Source organism: Sarcophilus harrisii, chromosome 2 (genome assembly GCF_902635505.1).
Source record: "Sarcophilus harrisii chromosome 2, mSarHar1.11, whole genome shotgun sequence".
Lineage (NCBI taxonomy): Eukaryota > Metazoa > Chordata > Mammalia > Dasyuromorphia > Dasyuridae > Sarcophilus > Sarcophilus harrisii.
The window spans coordinates 186,186,071-186,204,885 of NC_045427.1; the positions used below are offsets into that span (position 1 = coordinate 186,186,071).

At 34.9% G+C, this 18,815-nt stretch overlaps 1 protein-coding gene across 4 annotated transcripts in view; it reads left to right on the top strand.

Moving 5' to 3' along the window:
• DCDC2C (doublecortin domain containing 2C) overlaps positions 1-18,815 on the top strand; it is a 186,417-nt gene that overhangs the window by 9,944 nt on the left and 157,658 nt on the right. For 3 of the 4 annotated variants that reach the window (XM_031951183.1, XM_031951182.1, XM_031951181.1), the window contains exon 3: positions 13,213-13,290. The exons of the other annotated variant lie outside the window; for it this stretch is intronic. In XM_031951183.1, coding sequence (XP_031807043.1) covers positions 13,213-13,290 — 78 coding nt within the window. The remainder of the gene's footprint in view (positions 1-13,212; positions 13,291-18,815) is intronic. 4 annotated transcript variants of the gene reach the window in all.

Here is an 18,815-nt window from a genome sequence, read left to right on the forward strand (position 1 = left end):
TACAAATGTGTGCATGTGATTGTGCCTTCAGAAGTCTGAGGGATGATTGAATAAGAAGAGTGTGTGATCAGAAGTGTGTACGAAATGTGAGAATATTGTAGACAGTAACACCAGTATTGTTTTTAAGAAGAACTCCTTTGAGTGAATAAATCATTTTGACTTAACTACAAAGGCTAAAATGAAGAAAGATGTTATTTGCATCTAGAGAAAGAACTGATAAATAGATGTATATAATATATAGATATAGATAGATATAGATATATAGAATGATTATATACACACCTATTTTTTCTAATGGGATGAGGAGGAGGGAAGAAAATAAGAAATTTACATAATTTGTTATATATTTGAAAGGAATAGCAAATTGTACATAACAGAATTGCAATTTCATGTGCAATCAAATGGTTGTTTTATTTAATAAATTAGATATGTGTGAATGTAAGGTCAAAAGTATGTGAAGTTCATCTTTCACAGCATGTGGCAGGTCATCATATATGATGTATGCCGTACAAAATCATGTCATGTGAGGCAGCATGTTTGTCACATGATGCAATGCCTGTCATATGACAGTAGTAAACCCCAAGAAGCAGAATGTTTGCTACTTGTTGCAACATGTCTGTCAATAATACAACATGTACACAGCGTGGTCACCATGTGACATGTCCTGTCTCATGACATGGCATACCCACCACACCACACACTATGCTCATATGAGCGGTTAACAAAGGGACATGTCAACCAATGTAACATGTCAATCTCATGAAGCTTCATGTTACATGTGTTACAAGATATGCTTGTCAATGTGGGATCCTCATCAATTATGAGCTGTGTCCATCACATGACATAGCATTGGGATGTGTTTGTCACATGAAAGGGCATTTATCACACGAGTCATTTCTATCACATGGTGCTGCAGGTCTCAACATGTCATGTCCATTACATGAAAAGGCATGCACATCTCATGAGGTAATGTGCTGTATAAAGCAGTCTTATCAATGATTCTTGTTGATCAAGGGATGTAAAATATTTGCCACATGGTGTGTTATGTTTGTCCCATGATGCAATGTGTGTCATACTACATACATGTTCATCATGTGGCTTGGTGATTTGCACATTCACTACATAATTGGCATGTTTATCACATGATATAGTTTATTAACACATGATGTAGCATGGGCATGTGGCTTTATGCCTTTTTAAATTGGTTTTTGACAGCTAGATTATTAATTCTTTGAAGCTTGTAGCCTTTTATAGTTTCCAGCCATATTCTGTAGCATTATTAGATGAATATTTACATTACAAAAAATCTCATCTTGCATCAAGAAATTTGGCATCATTGAAATCATTATTTCCTCAAATGTTATCTCATAACTTTCATCCTTTTATTAAATTTGATGCAACATTAAATAGAATATACCTAGATTGACAACGGAAACATACCACATAAAATGAGATTAACAGGCCCCCCCAAAACATATAACAAAAATATATTGGTATGAAATTAAATACAACTTAAAACCCAGTAGTTGACATAATGGTTTAATTGATCATTTTTACTGTAATCTTATTCCTCTTTTTTTGGGAAGGTGCTTGCCTTGGATTAAACGTTGTTTAGAGAAGCAGAGACACCTTTTGGGTTTTTTATAATTATAGGTTAGGAGGCAGAAAAATATTTCTCTTCCACATGAAAAATATTTTCACTCAGCAGAAAGGTGAGCAACAAGAGGTGCGAAAAGCTATCTACAGTATTAGATATAGTTTCTGTGTTGGATGATTCGATTTAAGCATTTTCTTTGTTAGGAAGGGAGTAGGAGGAGGTCTGGGAGTGGGGAGTATATTGGGAAATGATTGTGACATAAAAAACAAAGGACATATAACTGACAGTATAGAATATAAGATCATTGTGGGTCTTTAGTGAAGTGGAAAATCGGGCAAGGCCTTGAAATATGAGGCAATCCTTGCATATATATATGGTCAGCCTGGCTTTAGTCACAAAATGTGCTCTTAAAACGTTGAAAATCTAGGGTCAAAATTTTCCAGTTCTTCCCTTCTAGTTGATTGATGACATCAGAAGATTGGCTTTATACTCTGGACTTGCCAGGATAGCCACAAGGCCCCTATAAATCTCTCTTAGCAGCTTGTTCCTACTGATGGTTTCTCTACCTGGCTACCTTTTGACAAGCTGATTCAGCACTTGTGGACGTATTAAAAATGTTGATTCTAAGCTGTAAATTTCTTTCTCCATGCTCTCCTCACCCTTTGTGCAGTGGAAAGTGCTTTTATAATATGAGATGCAGGACTTAGGGGCATTATTATTATTATTATTTTTTTGACATGCATAGATACAATTAGCTGAATATCCAGCCTAGTCCAGAAACTTGAACCACTTTTGAACACTGCTGTAGAGAAGCAGTTTTCAATTTTGGGTTCCACAAATAACCATGGAGTTCATGGATAGATTTCAAAAGAGACTGTGAAATCGGATGAGAAAAAGTATTGCTTCTTTATTTTTACCAATCACCAGCTGAATTTAGCATTTCCTTTAATTATGAATGAAGGCAAAAAATTAATCTGAGAAGGGGTCTCTGGGTTTCAGGAGACCACTAAGGATGTTACAAAACACTACAGAGTTGAACAACTACTCTCCTAGAGAGTTCTCAGCTCTTTTGAGGGACAGATTTCATTCTGCTTATGTTATATTTAGATCTTGCTTTGATTTTTGGTTCCAGTACTTACTAAAAATTTGTCCCTCCTCCAAAACTTATCCTCCCTCCAAATCTCAAGTTGCCCCCAATTCTTATCTCAATGCCCACATTCCTCAAGGAAGTGTCTCTTAATCTAAACATGATTTCTTTGGAGGGAACTGTGTGGTCTAAACTTTTGCATCTCCTTCCTCACATCTTTCAATTAAAATGTACCATTCCCATGCTTCATTCCACATGGATTTGGTGCTAGAGGATCTGGATTCAAAGACTGACAAATAACTTCTTGGAAATTCAGTGTTCTTACCTGCAAAATAGATAGAGGTCCTAGGTTATGGATTTAGATCAAAAAAAGACTTTAGAATGGAATCCAAATTTTCCAACCTTCTCATTTTACAGTTTAGAAAAATGAGGCAAGGGCAACTAGGTGGTGCAGTGGATAGAGCACTAGCTCTGAAGTCAGGAAGACCTAAATTCAAATCTGGCCTCAGACACTTAACAGGTCATATCTGTGTGCCCCCTGGGCAAGTCACTTAACTCCAATTGCCTCAGCAAAAAAAAAAAAAAAAAAAAAGAAAAATGAGGCCAAAAAAATGAGGTGATTGTGCCCGAAGTCACACAGATAGGAATAAAGTAGGATTTAAATTTTGTTCTTACCCAAAATCCAGTGCTTTTGTGACTCTACTAACCTACTGCTTTATATCACCTATTTCTGTGGGTTATTGGAGAGAAGCACTTTGTAAACTTTAAAGTACAATATACAGTTAGTTATCCCTTGTAGTTTTGATATGTTGTGAATTGGCTTAAGAAACTAAATGGGAAGTTTTTGGTAGTTTTGTGGAAGTTGTAGATAACACGCAAAGGTAAGCAGACAACACAAAAAGTTCTTTTTTCATATAATATTTTAACTTAACAATGACCAACATATGTAGCCTGTGACCAAATAATTAACTCAAATTTTATAATAATGTATTGTCAGCACCTATAAAAGAAGAAAAAAAATAAGACTTCTGTAGTATGAGGGAAGGGCCAAAAATTTTTACATGATTTTCCAGTTCATGGGAGCATCACACCCTGTACCCCTGCAAGTGTGGAAGGAATAATTGTAAACATTAGCTATGCTTATTCTACTATGAAGGAGACATGAGTCACCATCTGAAAACAGTTAACCTCATTCTCTCTGTCTCTCTCTCTCTGTCTCTCTGTCTCTGTCTGTCTATCTCTTTCTCTGTCTCTGTCTCTCTCTGTCTCTGTCTGTCTGTCTCGGTCTCTCTCTCTCTCTCTCTCTCTCTCTCTCTCTCGCTTTGATTCTGCCTCCTCACTTCTGAATGGATACAAACCTGGTTCAAAAGCCCTTTCTGATCATTTCATCTCATATTCTCTTCCATTTACATTAGTAATGGGAGTAGGGATCATTGATAAAATTACTGGAATGCTCATAAGATTGGTAATCATTTGAGTTCTTGTTTTGTTCCTCCTCCAAGCCTGTTGTCAGAAAAGTTTAATTAAAGAAAGATTGAATTCATGTGAAGGGAGAAGAGGAGGGGAAAATGTTAGCAAAGAAGTAAGAAAGGTAGTTGAGTTGCCGGTATAATAAAGGAGTAAGTAGTTATGGTCAATAATCCTGAAGAGGGAGGGCAACAATCTCCCTCTCATCATATACCAAAAGATAGAATTTTCATCCCTAAGGTTGAAGTTACTTCTAATAAGTCAATATTCAAAGACAACACAAGTAAGGGATTCATGAATCCTATGGGTATTTTTCTCTGTTTTTCCTGAGTGTTTTGTCCTTCTGTGAAGTGTGTATGCCTTAAGGGGATACTCTAGTGTGCCACGTTGCCTGAAGGCTGAGATATAAGTAACACAAAGCAATTCGATCAGTGGTGAGGATTCTGTGTCAGGTCAGCTACAATTGAATCTCTGACAACACTTATTTTAAATATATATATATATATATATATATATATATATATATATATATATATAATATTTTAATTTCCCCCAGTTACATGTAAAACAATTTTTAAAATTTGTTTTTAAAACTTTGATTTCGAGGTTCTTTCCTTCCCCCCCCACTCCATTTCCCTTTAAGAAAGCACATGTGAAGTTATGCAAAACATATCCATGTCATATTGTGAAAGAAAACATAGATCCTTTCCCCCTCAAAAAAAAAAAAAAAACCCTCAAGAAAAAAAAAGTAAAAAAAAAAATAGTATGCTTCATTCTATATTCAGTTACAATTGACTTCTTTTTCTGCATATGGAGAGCATCTTCCATCCTGAGTCCTTGTATTTCTTTCTTTTTTTAAAATTATTATTATTATTTTTATTTAATAGTCTTTTATTTAAAGGTTATATGCATGGGTAACTTTACAGCATTAACAATTGTCAAACCTCTTGTTCCAATTTTTCATCTCTTACCCCCCACCCCCTCCCCCAGATGGCAGGATGACCAGTAGATGTTAAATATATTAAAATATAAATTAGATACACAATAAGTATACATGATCAAACCGTTATTTTGCTGTACAAAAAGAATCAGACTCTGAAATATTGTACAATTAGCTTGTGAAGGAAATAAAAAATGCAGGTGGGCATAAATATAGGGATTGGGAGTTCAATGTAATGGTTTTTAGTCATCACCCAGAGTTCTTTCTCTGGGCGTAGCTGGTTCAGTTCATTACTACTCCATTGGAAATGCTTTGGTTGATCTTGCTGAGGATGGCCAGGTCCATCAGAACTGGTCATCATATGGTATTGTTGTTGAAGTATATAATGATCTCCTGATCCTGCTCATTTCACTCAGCATCACTTCGTGTAAGTCTCTCCAGGCCTTTCTGAAATCATCTTGTTGGAGTCCTTGTATTTCTGAGAATAGCAGAGTTTCACAGCTGACCATCCCACAATATTGCTATTACTTTGTACACAATATATTTAAATCTGCTTGAGTTTATGGAGTTCTTTCCAAGTTTTTCTGAGAGCATTATCCTCATATTTTCCTATAGAACAATAATATTCCATCATAATCATATAATACTTACCTTCTCAATTTTTGCCCCTGTAAGAGTGTCATAGCTCTAGCTTCCAATAAACTTGAGCAAAATTGTTAGGGGGGAAAGCTTGTCTTTGGTGAGATTCCTTTTGTTCCAGTTTTTTCTGTATCATTTGGACTAGCTCTCTGGAGGATCTCAGTACCAGCCTGAGTCCTTAATCTTAGAAGAGGAGTGAAGAGGCAGGAACCCATGTGGATGGTCAAGCATGGAGTCCATTTATTTCAAGTTCTCTCAGGCTTAAATACCCTAGTACAATTACATTATTGCAGCACACTGCACTTATATTAACTATACTAGGCATGCAGTAACTATAGGATGCTGAGCATATAGGGACCACTATAAGCACCTTGCTATTATTATGTAGATGTATGTTTGCTGCAAATATTTCTGCTTCAAGTAGAACACAGGATGTCATGCCCCCTGATTTCTCAGGAAGGCTGAGAATGCCCCCAAGGAGAGATGAGAGAGCAGAACCAGATATTGTCTGCAGGTTCCCTCTGGGCTAAAGGGTTTCATACCTCACTCAGAGTTCCCTCACTGTCTGTGGCCTTTGATATTTTTCCTCTTTCCCCTTTCACTCCTCTCTCCCTTTTTTCCTTGCCTTCCTCCATGGGGCAGCTACATGCACAGTGGATAGAGCACTAAGCTTGGAATCAGGAAGACTTTATGAATTTCAGTATGTCCTCAGAACTTACTTAGGTATATGACTATGCAAGTTATTTAAACTCGTCTTTGTCAGATTCTTTGAGTTAGAGAAGGAAATGGCCAACTACTCAAGTATCTTTGCCAAGAAAATTCCAGATGGAATCCCAAAGAAGTAGACATGACTGAACAATGACAACAAAATATAATAACATTTTTTTAAGATGTCTTCTGGAGATCAAGCAGGTATAATAACAAAATCTCAGACTTGGGACCTATAGAGGAAAAGTTACTTCTCCAAGATCACAAAGCAGATTAGTAGCAAGGATAGAATTGTAACTCAAGTTTCAGGTCAAAATTCTGTGCTGTTTTCTGGGAGATGCAAAGTATTGAGAAAAAAATGAAGAAGCACACTTTTTCTTGTTTTTTGATTTTGTTTTTGTTTTGTTTGTTTGTTTCTTGTTATTTTGTTATGTTCAGGACTCCTGGTTAGGAAACTTCCTTTATCTATGCAGATCAGAAATTGTTCTGCAGTTTATAGTGTTAGAAAATTGCCCAAGTATTTGCCCAGGATAAGTGTCAGAAGCGGAAAGTGAACTAGGCCATCCTGACTATAAGATAACCTCTCTCTCCATTACTTTATCATACTGCCTCTCCACAGCATCATCTATTTTTGAAGCAGAAGGGGTCTTAGAGATTACATAGTCCAGGCAACACCACTACCTTCCTGATGAGGAAATGGAGGCACAAAAGATTAAATCTTAGCTCTATTGCGAGATCATTAGGTGGCACAATGGATAGGAGGAAGACTTCTCCCCGAGTTCAAATTTGGCTGCAGACACTTGCTAATTCGACCTGGGCAAATACTTTGTCTCAGTTTTCTCATCTGTAAAAAAGTTGGTTATGGAGCCAGAGGACCCAAGTATATGATCTTAGACAAATTATTTAAACTCTCTGAATCTCAGTTCCTTTACTGCTAATGTAGGGATATTTGCAATGGGCTACCTAACAGTGGTGTTCTTTTGATGCCTAGTAAGTGAGAACAAGGCTCAAACTTCTGTCTTCCTGATTCTAGGACTAGTACTCTATTCAAGTATCATGTAGGTGTCTCTTGTTTTTTCTATTATGGACAGTCTTTTTAATACTTGATATCACCAATAATACTTTATGTCATTTTGATAATATAGGTGCTTAATATAAGATAGATCATTCAAGTGTGATCACATTTTAATTGTAAATATAACCTTTTTTTTTTTAAATAGGTGATTAACTGAAGCACATCTTGAGATATTGTGTTACCAAGAATTGTGTGGCTTATAATATAGTGGAGGAACATTAGTCTGGAGGTCAGAAAACCTAAGTTCTTGTTCTAGCTTTTGTCCATGAATTAAAAAGGTGAAATTTGGGCAATTTACTTATTTAATTTTTTAGAAATTTATTTCTTCACCAAGATTTTGCAAAGGTAAATGTTAAAAGCTATCTTTGCATGTATTTGGAAGAATAAAATGCTATTTTATAATGCCTCAGTTTCCCTGAATTATTAACTATGCCCTGAATAAAATTATTATGGCCATCTCCCCCTTCATGGCCATTAGGACCGAGAGAATTAAAACCTCGAAGCTCTGGCCACTTTACATTCCATCTTATCATAAATCTCCAGTTGCCTTATCTCAAATCCTTGCTGAGATAATTTCTCCCTCTGTTTGAGTATTGCCCTCCTCTTCCTCTGTCTCCTGCCCTTGACCTTCTTATCTTGTCTGCTCACCCAGTGTCCTTGTCCCACCCTTTATCCTTATCCTGTCAGGACTAAGTTATGATCCTTTCCTAGATTTCTTCCCGCCTCCCTCCTTGTCTGCCTTTGTTTCCCCTACCTATAAAATCTCCTGAATTAATCACTAGCTGCTGAATGCTTTGAGACGAGTCCCATGCAGCTGGCTGGCCTTGGCTAGTGTAAATTCTCCACAATTAAAATATTAAAAACCAATCTCTGTCTTGCCTCAGTTTCTCCAGCAATACAATTTTAAAAAAGAAAAGGGTAATCCCTTTTCTAAATGTAATCTAAATTCTAAATCTAAATCTAAAACAATGACTTGTTTTATTTAGCAGTAGGGGGAAGAATTAGGAGCAATGGATGGAAATTGCAAAGAAGTAAAATAAGACAGAAGTATGATTGTATAATCTATATTCCCTTTTTGGGAAATGGGGAAGGAAGGGAAGGAATTCAAAATTTTGCAGAAATAATTGTTGAAAACTATTTTTACCTGTAATTGGAAAAAATAAAGTACTTTTGACTGAAAAAAATTTATGAAAGGAATTTATTTCTTCACTTGTAGAACTTCAGGGTAAAATTAAGTCTTTAAAGTCCCCTTCTTGCTCTAATAGTCTGCTTTCTCTAAGGTTCCTTCCAGCATCAACATTCTATGTTCTAAGGGTTCTTCCAGTTCCATTCTTTAAGTTTCTTTTTTTCTTCTAGTTCTGCAATTCTATCTTCTAAGACTTCTTTCAGCTCAAGGTTTTAGGCCAAGGCTCCTTTTACTTCAGATTTTCAAAGGTTTATTTATGTGTATTGTCTTTGATTTTTTTTTTTAAACAAAGATGTCTGGAGGGACAGAAAATCTTAAATCAAAAGTGGCACTCTCATTTAAAAAATTATATAAAGATTAAAGCACCTTCATATTTATAATTCCAGTCAGAGAGAAAATAATTTGATTTAAAATGAATTGGTTTACATGTTCTTCAAGGAATATAGCATCATAGACTTGGAAGACTTGGGTTCTATGCAGTTTTGCTGCCAAATGACAGGGTTGGTTTCTCTGAGTCTAAGTTATCTATAAAGTAGGATTCCTTGCAATTTTAAAATTCAGCAGTGTTATATTTGTTGAATAAAAATCCAGTAACATTTGGGAAGGATTGTAGTCATAGAAAAATTTTTGTTCCTGTCTCCTTCCATGACCTGGAACCTAGTTTACCAATCACAGTTTTAAGTTTGGGCTTCAATGACTTGTCAATAGTCAATTTGGTAATGAATGAAGGAAGTAATTATTGAACCCAGTTCTTCTGATTCCAAGATTTTTTTTTTTTTCATCATACCTTCAATAGAATGGAGCTTACCAGAAACTGGAATACTCATAAATAATTTGGTCAGTGCCTAGACAACTTTTAAGTTTCTTAAATCTATACTAGTTTCCCCCTAGTCTATATTATGCATATTGGCCTAAAGTACCCATGATATCACCTTTGCTTTGCTTAGGACTTTGGAACTCTCTCGTAAAGTTTCTCTCCATGTATTCCATTCAGAATGTGATCTCTGTATTTCCAGTCCTTCAGATTAGCTAGAATTTACTTTTTAATAACTTCCATAAGTGATTCCTAGTTTTGTCCTTTGAGTCAAGGCAGAACAAGTCTTAATTCCTCATGCAGATGACAAACCTTTAAATATATGAAGACAAAAATCATGTCTTCCTTAAATATAGGCTTTAAATTTATTCCTATTAAATGTCATTTTAATAGATTCATTTCATTATTCTAGGCTATGAAGACCTTTTTGAATTCTAATTCTATCATCCAATGTGTTAGTTCCTTTTTCCAGCCTCAAGGCATGAGCAGGTATGAGCAGGCATGAGCAGGTTTGATGTGCTAGGAAGCTAAGTGGGATCAAGGACAGTGAGGATTCTTGTAGCTTCCACGATGAAGATGTCCCTCCACAGAAACAATGACTCACTGATTCACTAATCACCATTCTTTGAGACTAGTTATTCAGGCAGTTCGAAAGTCACCTAACTACTCTTTTTTAGCCCATCAGGATATAGCAAAAGATAATTTTCCAAATGCTTTGCTGAAATCTAGGCATATTTGTCAATGCACCTCTCTGTACTAGTTTAACAATTCTGCCATAAAAGGAAATGATGTTAGCCTGGTATGATTTGTTATTAAGGAACCAATTCTGGTTCACCCTTATTTTAAGGACTGGAATGCTTTGTCCATTTGCAGTCTTACATCACACTACCCATTCTGTATGAATTTATTTTTTAACAATTTTTTTTACTAATGCTTTTTTATATCCCCTTCCTTTCTGTGATTTTGGTTGAGTTTCTCCTTTTAAATATAACAGCAGCAGTAGCAATAAAGAAAGAAAAAAAGTATTTCAGGAAAACTTTCTAATACATCATTGGAGAGAGACATGTATCAAATGTTTCCCTCTCACAGTTCTTCACCATTCCAATGATGGGAGCAATGTGCATTTTCTCATCTCTTCTTTGGGGAACAAGCATGGTCATTATAATTAAACAGCATTCAATTTTTGTTTTTAAATTTTTTGTTCTTTTTGTTAGGTGTACTATTTGTTTATTTTCTGCTTACTTTAGTTTATAGTTGCTTGTATGTTCCTATAAGACTGCATACTTCTCTGACGTCTTCATATTCATCATTTTAATGGTAATATTTGTGGTAATATCCAAAACATTTATATCTGGGAGACAGTTTATCTGAGTCTGATTGCTCGAACATTTATTTTCTTATTTGTTCTGTTTTTCCTTTTTGAGTATATTTCTTCTATCCCTTTCAATATGAAGATCATTTTTCTTTGTAGAGGAAATAGAAACAAAGTAGCATGTCAACAATACTAAATTTGTCTTTAGTTATTGGCTTTCCATCCACTTTAAAGCATTAGTATTTATATGCAGTATGAGAAAGGAATGCAAAAATATTCCTGAATCCAAGTCTTCTGTGTAGAGGCAATGGGATGATAACTTCCTAGTCATCATGATTCTGGAATCTAGACTTCTAGTAGAGAAAAGAAATTTTCATGGCAGTACCAACTTTGTACCAACAATTTTGCCTCATGAGAAGTTGTCTCATGAGAAGCTCCATATTCAAGAGTTCCTGAGTGTGAGAGTTTCAGATACTTGGATCTTCTAGAGATAGATTTTCTTACGCATCTTGTAGAGAAAGAAGATAGTCTATATCTCTTCTGCATTTCAGTCTTTGGATGTTTAGCGTTCTATTTGGAGTATAAAACCACTAATGATATAATTGAGTTAGAAATTGAAGATGGAAAAAGCTGTAGTCAAACAGTATCCAGAAGGAACTGGTGAAATAGTGCCAGGCAGAGACTCTGAAATCCAGGTCATTGGGAACTATGTTCAGGTCATTGGGAACTATGCAAGGACATCAGTAACTCTGTAATCTTGCAGCATCACACTGCTAAGTGTTTGAGATGGATTTGAACTCAGTTGTTCCTGAACCCCAGATCTGGCACATTGCTGTGCTACCTAACTGATTCATGGTTAGAGAACATGAATGGTCAGGACTCTTGTATAGAGGGGCAACGCATACTTTTTGCACTTCTAGGCTGCTCTTTTGGTGGACCTGTTTCCTGCTGGATTTGCCCGACATAGTTCTGGATGTGTATTCTGTGCTGTACCTATGGATGTAATTTTAAGCCTCTTTGGGCATGGCTGGTTCATTCCTTCCAAGAAATAGTCTTTTTTGTCATTTGTGGTTGTTCAGAAATTTTTAATTAGATCTGACTTTTCATGAAACTGTTGGGGTTTTTATTGTCAAAGATACTGGAATGATTTGCCATTTCCTTCTCCAGCTCATTTTACAGATAAGGAAACTGAGGCAAATAGGCTTAAATGGCTTGCCTGGGATCACATAGCTACTAAGTATCTGAAGCTAAATTCAGGAAGATGACTCTAGGTCCAGCACTCTATAAAAGGCCAGGGCAATAATCTATCATATCATTAGACTAGGAAGAAAATGTCTTACTGATTTTTCCTTTTATAAAAGAGGCTATTTTTCAAGTGCTGGCAATAATGTACATTTCCTTTCCAAAAGAAGAGAGACCTTATGCCAGAAACTAAACTCTCTGAAATGTAGAATAGCTAACTAGTGACCACAGGCTTTAGACTTTTTTTTTTTTTTAAATGTTGACTTTCTGCTCATTTAGAACAGGATTTTTGTTAGAGGCATCATTCTGATTTAGGGTTAAAAATTTCTTTTACCTCTCTGATTAATTACTTCCTGGAGATCAATTTACTACTCTCCTAACCAATTCTCTGATGACTTTTCCAAAAATCCCTACATAGCTATGTCTGACCAATTTCAATTTTTTTATTTTTTTTAAAAGAAGGCTTGTGGACCTACAATCAAAATGAATCATATCATTATGTTCTTTCAATCTAGGCACATTTTTATCTTTAATGTGTGTGTTTTTGGTCCCACATAAGCTGCTCTACCATAATAATGGCACTGACCTTACATGGTTTTTGTGAGGATAAAGTGAGAATATATAAAAAATGCTCTGAAGATTTAAAGTACATATATCTGGTAGTTATTATTATTATTATTATAGTTTATGTGGTAGATACTGAGAGTATCAATTAGAGTAGGGGGCAGTAGGATTGAGAGGGAGGGTACTAATACTTAGACATTTATGGGAGGACTTTTTACTATTGGCATGGAGGAATTGGGGGAGGGGAGGAGAAGTCATTAAGGGAGTGGAATGAATCAAAGGTAACTTACAGCATCATAGTATTTACAACTGAAAGGGACATTAAATGTTATTTAATCACAGTTTCTTTCCACTTCCATTATTTTCTAAATGAGAAAACTGAGACTCGGAGAAATTAAGCACAAGGTTTGTAGCAGAATCTGAAATTGTGCTTTTTGGTCCTGGTAGGTTGGCAGAAGTCAGTAGTAGAGGAGTAAGATGGTCATTATTTGTTAACAATGTTTCCCAGGTATGTGATGTAGTTTGGGAAAACTGTGGAGTTTGTTGTGTTCACTAAGGATACCCAATCTTTGTTTTTTAAGGGGAGAGATGAGGATAAATGGCAACTTGAGAGCACTGTCTGTCTCTGGGAAAGTACCACTATTACTGATTCGGCCCAGGTTAGTAATCACCTCTGGTTATTAGTGCAAGTGGCCTAAGTCCTATTGAATCACTCAGTCTCATGGAAGACCAATGATATAAGTCGTTTGCTTTGACAGGTGTGAAATGAAACCCTTATCCTCATCAGGAAGTTGTTGGCAAAGTGCATTGCCTTGATATTTCCCAATAGCTTGCTGTAAAGAAATAGGAGGGAAAACAGCACCCGAAGAATCTCATGTCTAATTACTGGAGGTATTAATTACACAGATAATTTTGAGGTTAATGACTCATTAGCACATCAAAAGAGCAATTAGTTTATTGTTTCCATATTTTTGTGCAATCAGGCAGAAAACTGCTTCTTAATGTTTTGGTGCCTTAATCAGATCATAAATAATATAGGCATCGCATTTCTTTTAGGCTAAGGCTGTGAAAATTTTAATGGCATTGATTTTCATTGCATGAGCACATTTTAAACATACTAATATCTCTGTTTGAGGTTAATGATACTGTTTGAAATTCCGGATTGAGTCATAGGTAGCAGAGAAAAAATATGAGATTTGGATTTAGAAAGCCTAGGTTAAAATAGAAACTCTACTAATTATTCCCTGTGTTATCTTATTTTAGTCACATTTCCTCTTGGACTTCAGTCTCTTCATTTTTAAAATAAGAAGTTTGGATTAGATGGTTTATGAGGTCCTTTCCAAATCCTAATGCTTGTTGTGATCCTAAATAATTTCTCCTCTTTGAGCTTCAGTTTCCTCATCTGTGAAATAAAGTATTTGGATTAGAAGACCTCTAAATCCTATGTGTGATCCTTATCTAAAGATGCTGCTATTATACAATTTATTGGGTATGCTCTTCAAATCATACACACACACACACACACACACACACACACACACTCTTACATATTATGTACATGTATAGATAAATATTTTCCTGGTAATAGTGATGGCTTTTTATTTTTCATTCATAGTTTCTCACCTAGGAGACTAATGGCTCCTGAAACATTAGAGGGCTCTCTAAGCAAAATTGTGTAATCTCAGAATACTTCAAAGATCTAGTCTTGCCTTTTAGAGGTGCTCTACCCCTACCCTTGGGCCCTTTCCCCTTATAGCACTTTCTGCTTTCTTCTCTCAGAATTTGCTCTCAGAAAAAATTCTAATGTCTCCAAATATCAACAATGAAAGAAATCTCATATGTTGCTTAGTCTTGCCTTCCTTATAAACAAAGACCTCTGAAAAGAGAACCATCATTTATTTATACTTTTGGAAAATTTAAGTTATTTAATTAATTTTTATTTGATTATTTAAACACAAATACAACTATATTAAAAGGGATATAAATTCAACAAAAGATTTTCATTATAGAATATATATTTTTGGTCAGGTGTGGTAATTCTGCCAGGCTAGATGAGGCTGGTAGATTAGGTTCAAGTCAAAGAAAAAATCCTTACCCTAAAGGAGCTTAAAAGACAAAATAGTCAATAACCATAGCAATCTAGTGTTTGACAAACCCAAAGATCCCAACTTCTGGGATAAGAATTCATTATTTGACAAAAACTGGGGGAAAACTGGAAGTTAGTATGGCAGAAATTAGGCATGGACCCACACTTAATACCATATACCAAGATAAGCTCAAAATGGGTCCATGATTTAGGTGCAAAAACTAGATGATAAATAAATTAGAGAAACTTAGGATAATTCAACTCTCAGACATGTGGAGGAGGAAGGAATTTGTGACCAAAGAAGAACTAGAGATCATTATTGATGATAAATAATAGAAAATTTTGATTACAGCGAATTAAAAAGCCTTTGTACAAAGAAAACTAATGTAAACAAGATTAGAAGGGAAGCAAGAAATTGGAAAAAAAAACATTTTTGCAGTTAAAAGTTTTGATAAAGGCCTCATTTCCAAAATATATAGAGAATAGACTCTAATTTATAAGCAATCAAGCCATTCTCCAATTGATAAGTGGTCAAAGGATATGAACAGACAATTTTCAGATGATGAAATTGAAACTATTTCCACTCATATGAAAGAGTGTTCCAAATCACTATTGATCATAGAAATGCAAATTAAGACAACTCTGAGATACCACTACACACCTGTCAGATTGGCTAAGATGACAGGAAAAATAATGATGAATGTTGGAGGGCATGTGAGAAAACTGGGACATTGATGCATTGTTGGTAGAGTTGTGAATGAATCCAACCATTGTGGAGAACAATCTAGAATTATCTCTAAAAAGTTATTAAACTGTGCATATCCTTTGATCCAGCAGTGCTACTACTGGGTTTATATCCAAAAGAAATATTAACAATGGGAAAGGAACTTGTATGTGCCAAAATGTTTGTGGCAGTCCCTTTTGTAGTGGCTAGAAACTGGAAAATGAATGGTTGGCCCCTCACTTGGCGAATGGTTGGGTAAATTGTGGTATATGAATGTTATGGAATATTATTTTTCTGTAAGAAATGATCAGCAGGATAAATACAGAGAGGCTTGGAGAGACTTTCATGAACTTGAACTCAGTGAAATGAGGGGAACCAGGAGATCATTATATACTTCAACAATGATACTGTATGAGGATGTATTCTCATGGAAGTGGATATCTTCAACAAAAAGATCTAACTCAGTTCCAATTAATCAATGATGGACAGAAGTAGCTATACCCAGAGAAGGAACACTGGGAAATGAATGTAAACTGTTTACATTTTTGTTTTTCTTCCCAGGTTATTTTTACCTTCTGAATCAAATTCTCCCTGTATAAGAGAACTGTTTGGTTCTCCACACATATATTGTATCTAGGATATACTATAACATATGTACCATGTATAAGACCTCTTGCCCTGGGGGAGAGGGTAGAAGGAGGGAAGGGAAACGTCACAATAAAAGTGAGTGCAAGGGATAATGTTGTAAAAAATTACCCATGCATATGTTCTGTCAATAAAAAAATCATAATATAAAATTACTAATTCTGTATTATTTGCTATCTTATTAACCATTCTTTATGCTTTTCTCCTTTCCTTTGCCCTTATCCCCCTCCCCAGTATTGAACTTGTGAGCACCACTTGCTTCTCACAGCCCTCCCTTTTTAGCATCCCTCCTCCCAGTTTAAAGTTCCTTCTCTTTTCTTACACCTTTTCCTCACAATTTCTGTATTCCCTTCCACTTAACTTACTTCTTCCCTTTTCATTTTTCACCTCCTAATTTTCAGTATAGTGGGAGAAGTTTCACCATAAATCGAATATATCTAATATTTTTCTCTTTAAGCGAATTCTGATGAGAGTACGATACACACTCTGTTCTTTCCTCTCCCTTCTTTCTCTCAGATATAATAGGTTTCCTTTGCCTCTTCATGATATGTGGTACTCCCACTTTACCCTTTTTCTGGAACAATTTCCTTTCCACCTGTAGTTTCTAGAACAAATTATACATGTGTCCTTTATATATCTTTATAACAGAATTGTAGTTCCTAAGATTTCTTTTTACTTTTTCTGCTTCTCTTGAGTCCTATATTTGGAGATCAAATGGTTTGTTTATTTCCAGTTTTTTCATCAGAAACAGATGAAATTCACCTATGTTATTGAATGTCCATCTTCTTACCTGGGAAAAATGCTCATTTTGGCTGGGTAAGTTATTCTGGGCTGCATGCCAACCTCCTTAGTTTTTTAGAATATCATATTCCAGGCCCTTCGATCCTGAGTAATCCTTATTGTAGCTCCTCTGTATTTGAATTGTTTATTTCTAGCTGCTTGTAGTAATTTTTCCTTGGTCTGATAGTTATGGAATTTAGCCACTATATTCCTTGGAGTTTTGATTTTAAGGTCCCTTTCAGGTGATCGATTTATTCTGTCATTTTCTATTTTACCCTCTATTTCTATAACATCTGGGCAGTCCTCTTTGATAATTTCCTGGAAAATAGTGTCCAGGCGTTTTTTTTTAATCATATTTTTCAGGACGTCCAATAATTCTCAGATTATCTCTTTTAGATCTGTTTTCCAGGTCTGTTGTTTTCCCAAGAAGGTATTTGACATTTTTTCCATTGTTTTAATTTTTTTTTTTTTTTTTTTTGGTTTTATTTGACTGATTCTTGGTTTCTCCTCGAGTCATTCAATTCCATTTGTTCAATTTTGATTTTAATGAAATATTTTCTTCAATCACTTTTTTATATCTTTTTATAATTGTCCAATTGAGTTTTTAAGTGAGTTGTTTGTTTTTTGTTCTATGGAATTTTTTTTTCCTTCTCGCCAATTTTATTTTTTAGGAAGCTATTTTCTTTTTCCAATTCACTGATTCTGTTTTCCTTGGAATAGTTTACTTTTTCCAATTCACTATTCTTGTTTTTCAAGGATTTGGTTTCTTTATACACTCTATCTTTAAATGAATGGGAAGACTTATCCAGACCCTCTTGCCAAGCTTCCTTTTCCTTTTCCCATTTTTCTTCTAGCTCTCTTGTGAGAGCCCTTTTAATTTCTTCTATGAGAGTCTTGTGTGTTAAGGACCAGATCGTATCACTCTTTGGGTATTCACCTGTAGACAGTCTGTGTTTAGTCTCCTTGGGCTTTAAAGTCTGCTCTCTGTCCATATAGAAGCTATCAATATTTAGAGTCCATTTTACTTTTTTGCTAATTTTGTCAAAGAAGAATCAAAGAAAACAAACTAACACCACCAAAAAAAACCCCCCAAAATAAATAAACTTTTAGTTAATTTGATTAGAAAAAAGAAAGAAGAAAATCAAATTGTTAGTCTCAAAAATGAAAAGGGAAAATTTTCCACCAATGAAGAGGAAATGAGAGAAATAATTAGGAGTTATTTTTTGCAACTATAAATTTGATCATCTAAATGAAATGGAGGAATATCTACAAAAATATAGATTGCCCAGGTTAACAGAATAGGAATTAATTATTTAAATAGCCCTTTTTAGAAAAAGAACTAGAACAAGCTATTAATTAACTCCCTAAGAAAAAAATCTCCAGGGCCAGATAGAATTACATGTGAATTCTACCAAACATTCAAAGAACAATTAATTCCAATACTATATAAATTATTTGAAAAATAGGGAAAGAAGGAGTTCTCCCAAATTCCTTTTATGACACAGATATGGTGGTGATTGCTAAACTAGGTAGGGTGAAAACAGAGAAAGAAAAATTATAGACCAATTTCCCTAATGAATATTGATGCAAAAATCTTAAATTAAATATTATCAATGAGATTCCAGAAAGTCATCACCAAGATAATACACTATGATCAAGTAGGATTTATACCATGAATGCAGGGTTGGTTCAATATTAGAAAAAAACTATTAATATAATCAATTGTATCAATAACCAAACTAATAAACATTATATGATTATCTCAATAGATGCACAAAAAGCTTTTGATAAAATCCAAGCCCATTATTAGTAAAAATACTAGAGAGTATAGGAATAAATGGGCTTTTCCTTGAAATGATGAGCATCTATTTAAAACCATCAGCAAGCATCATATGTAATGGGGACAAAATAGAACGATTACCAATAAGATCAAGAGTAAAGCAAGGATG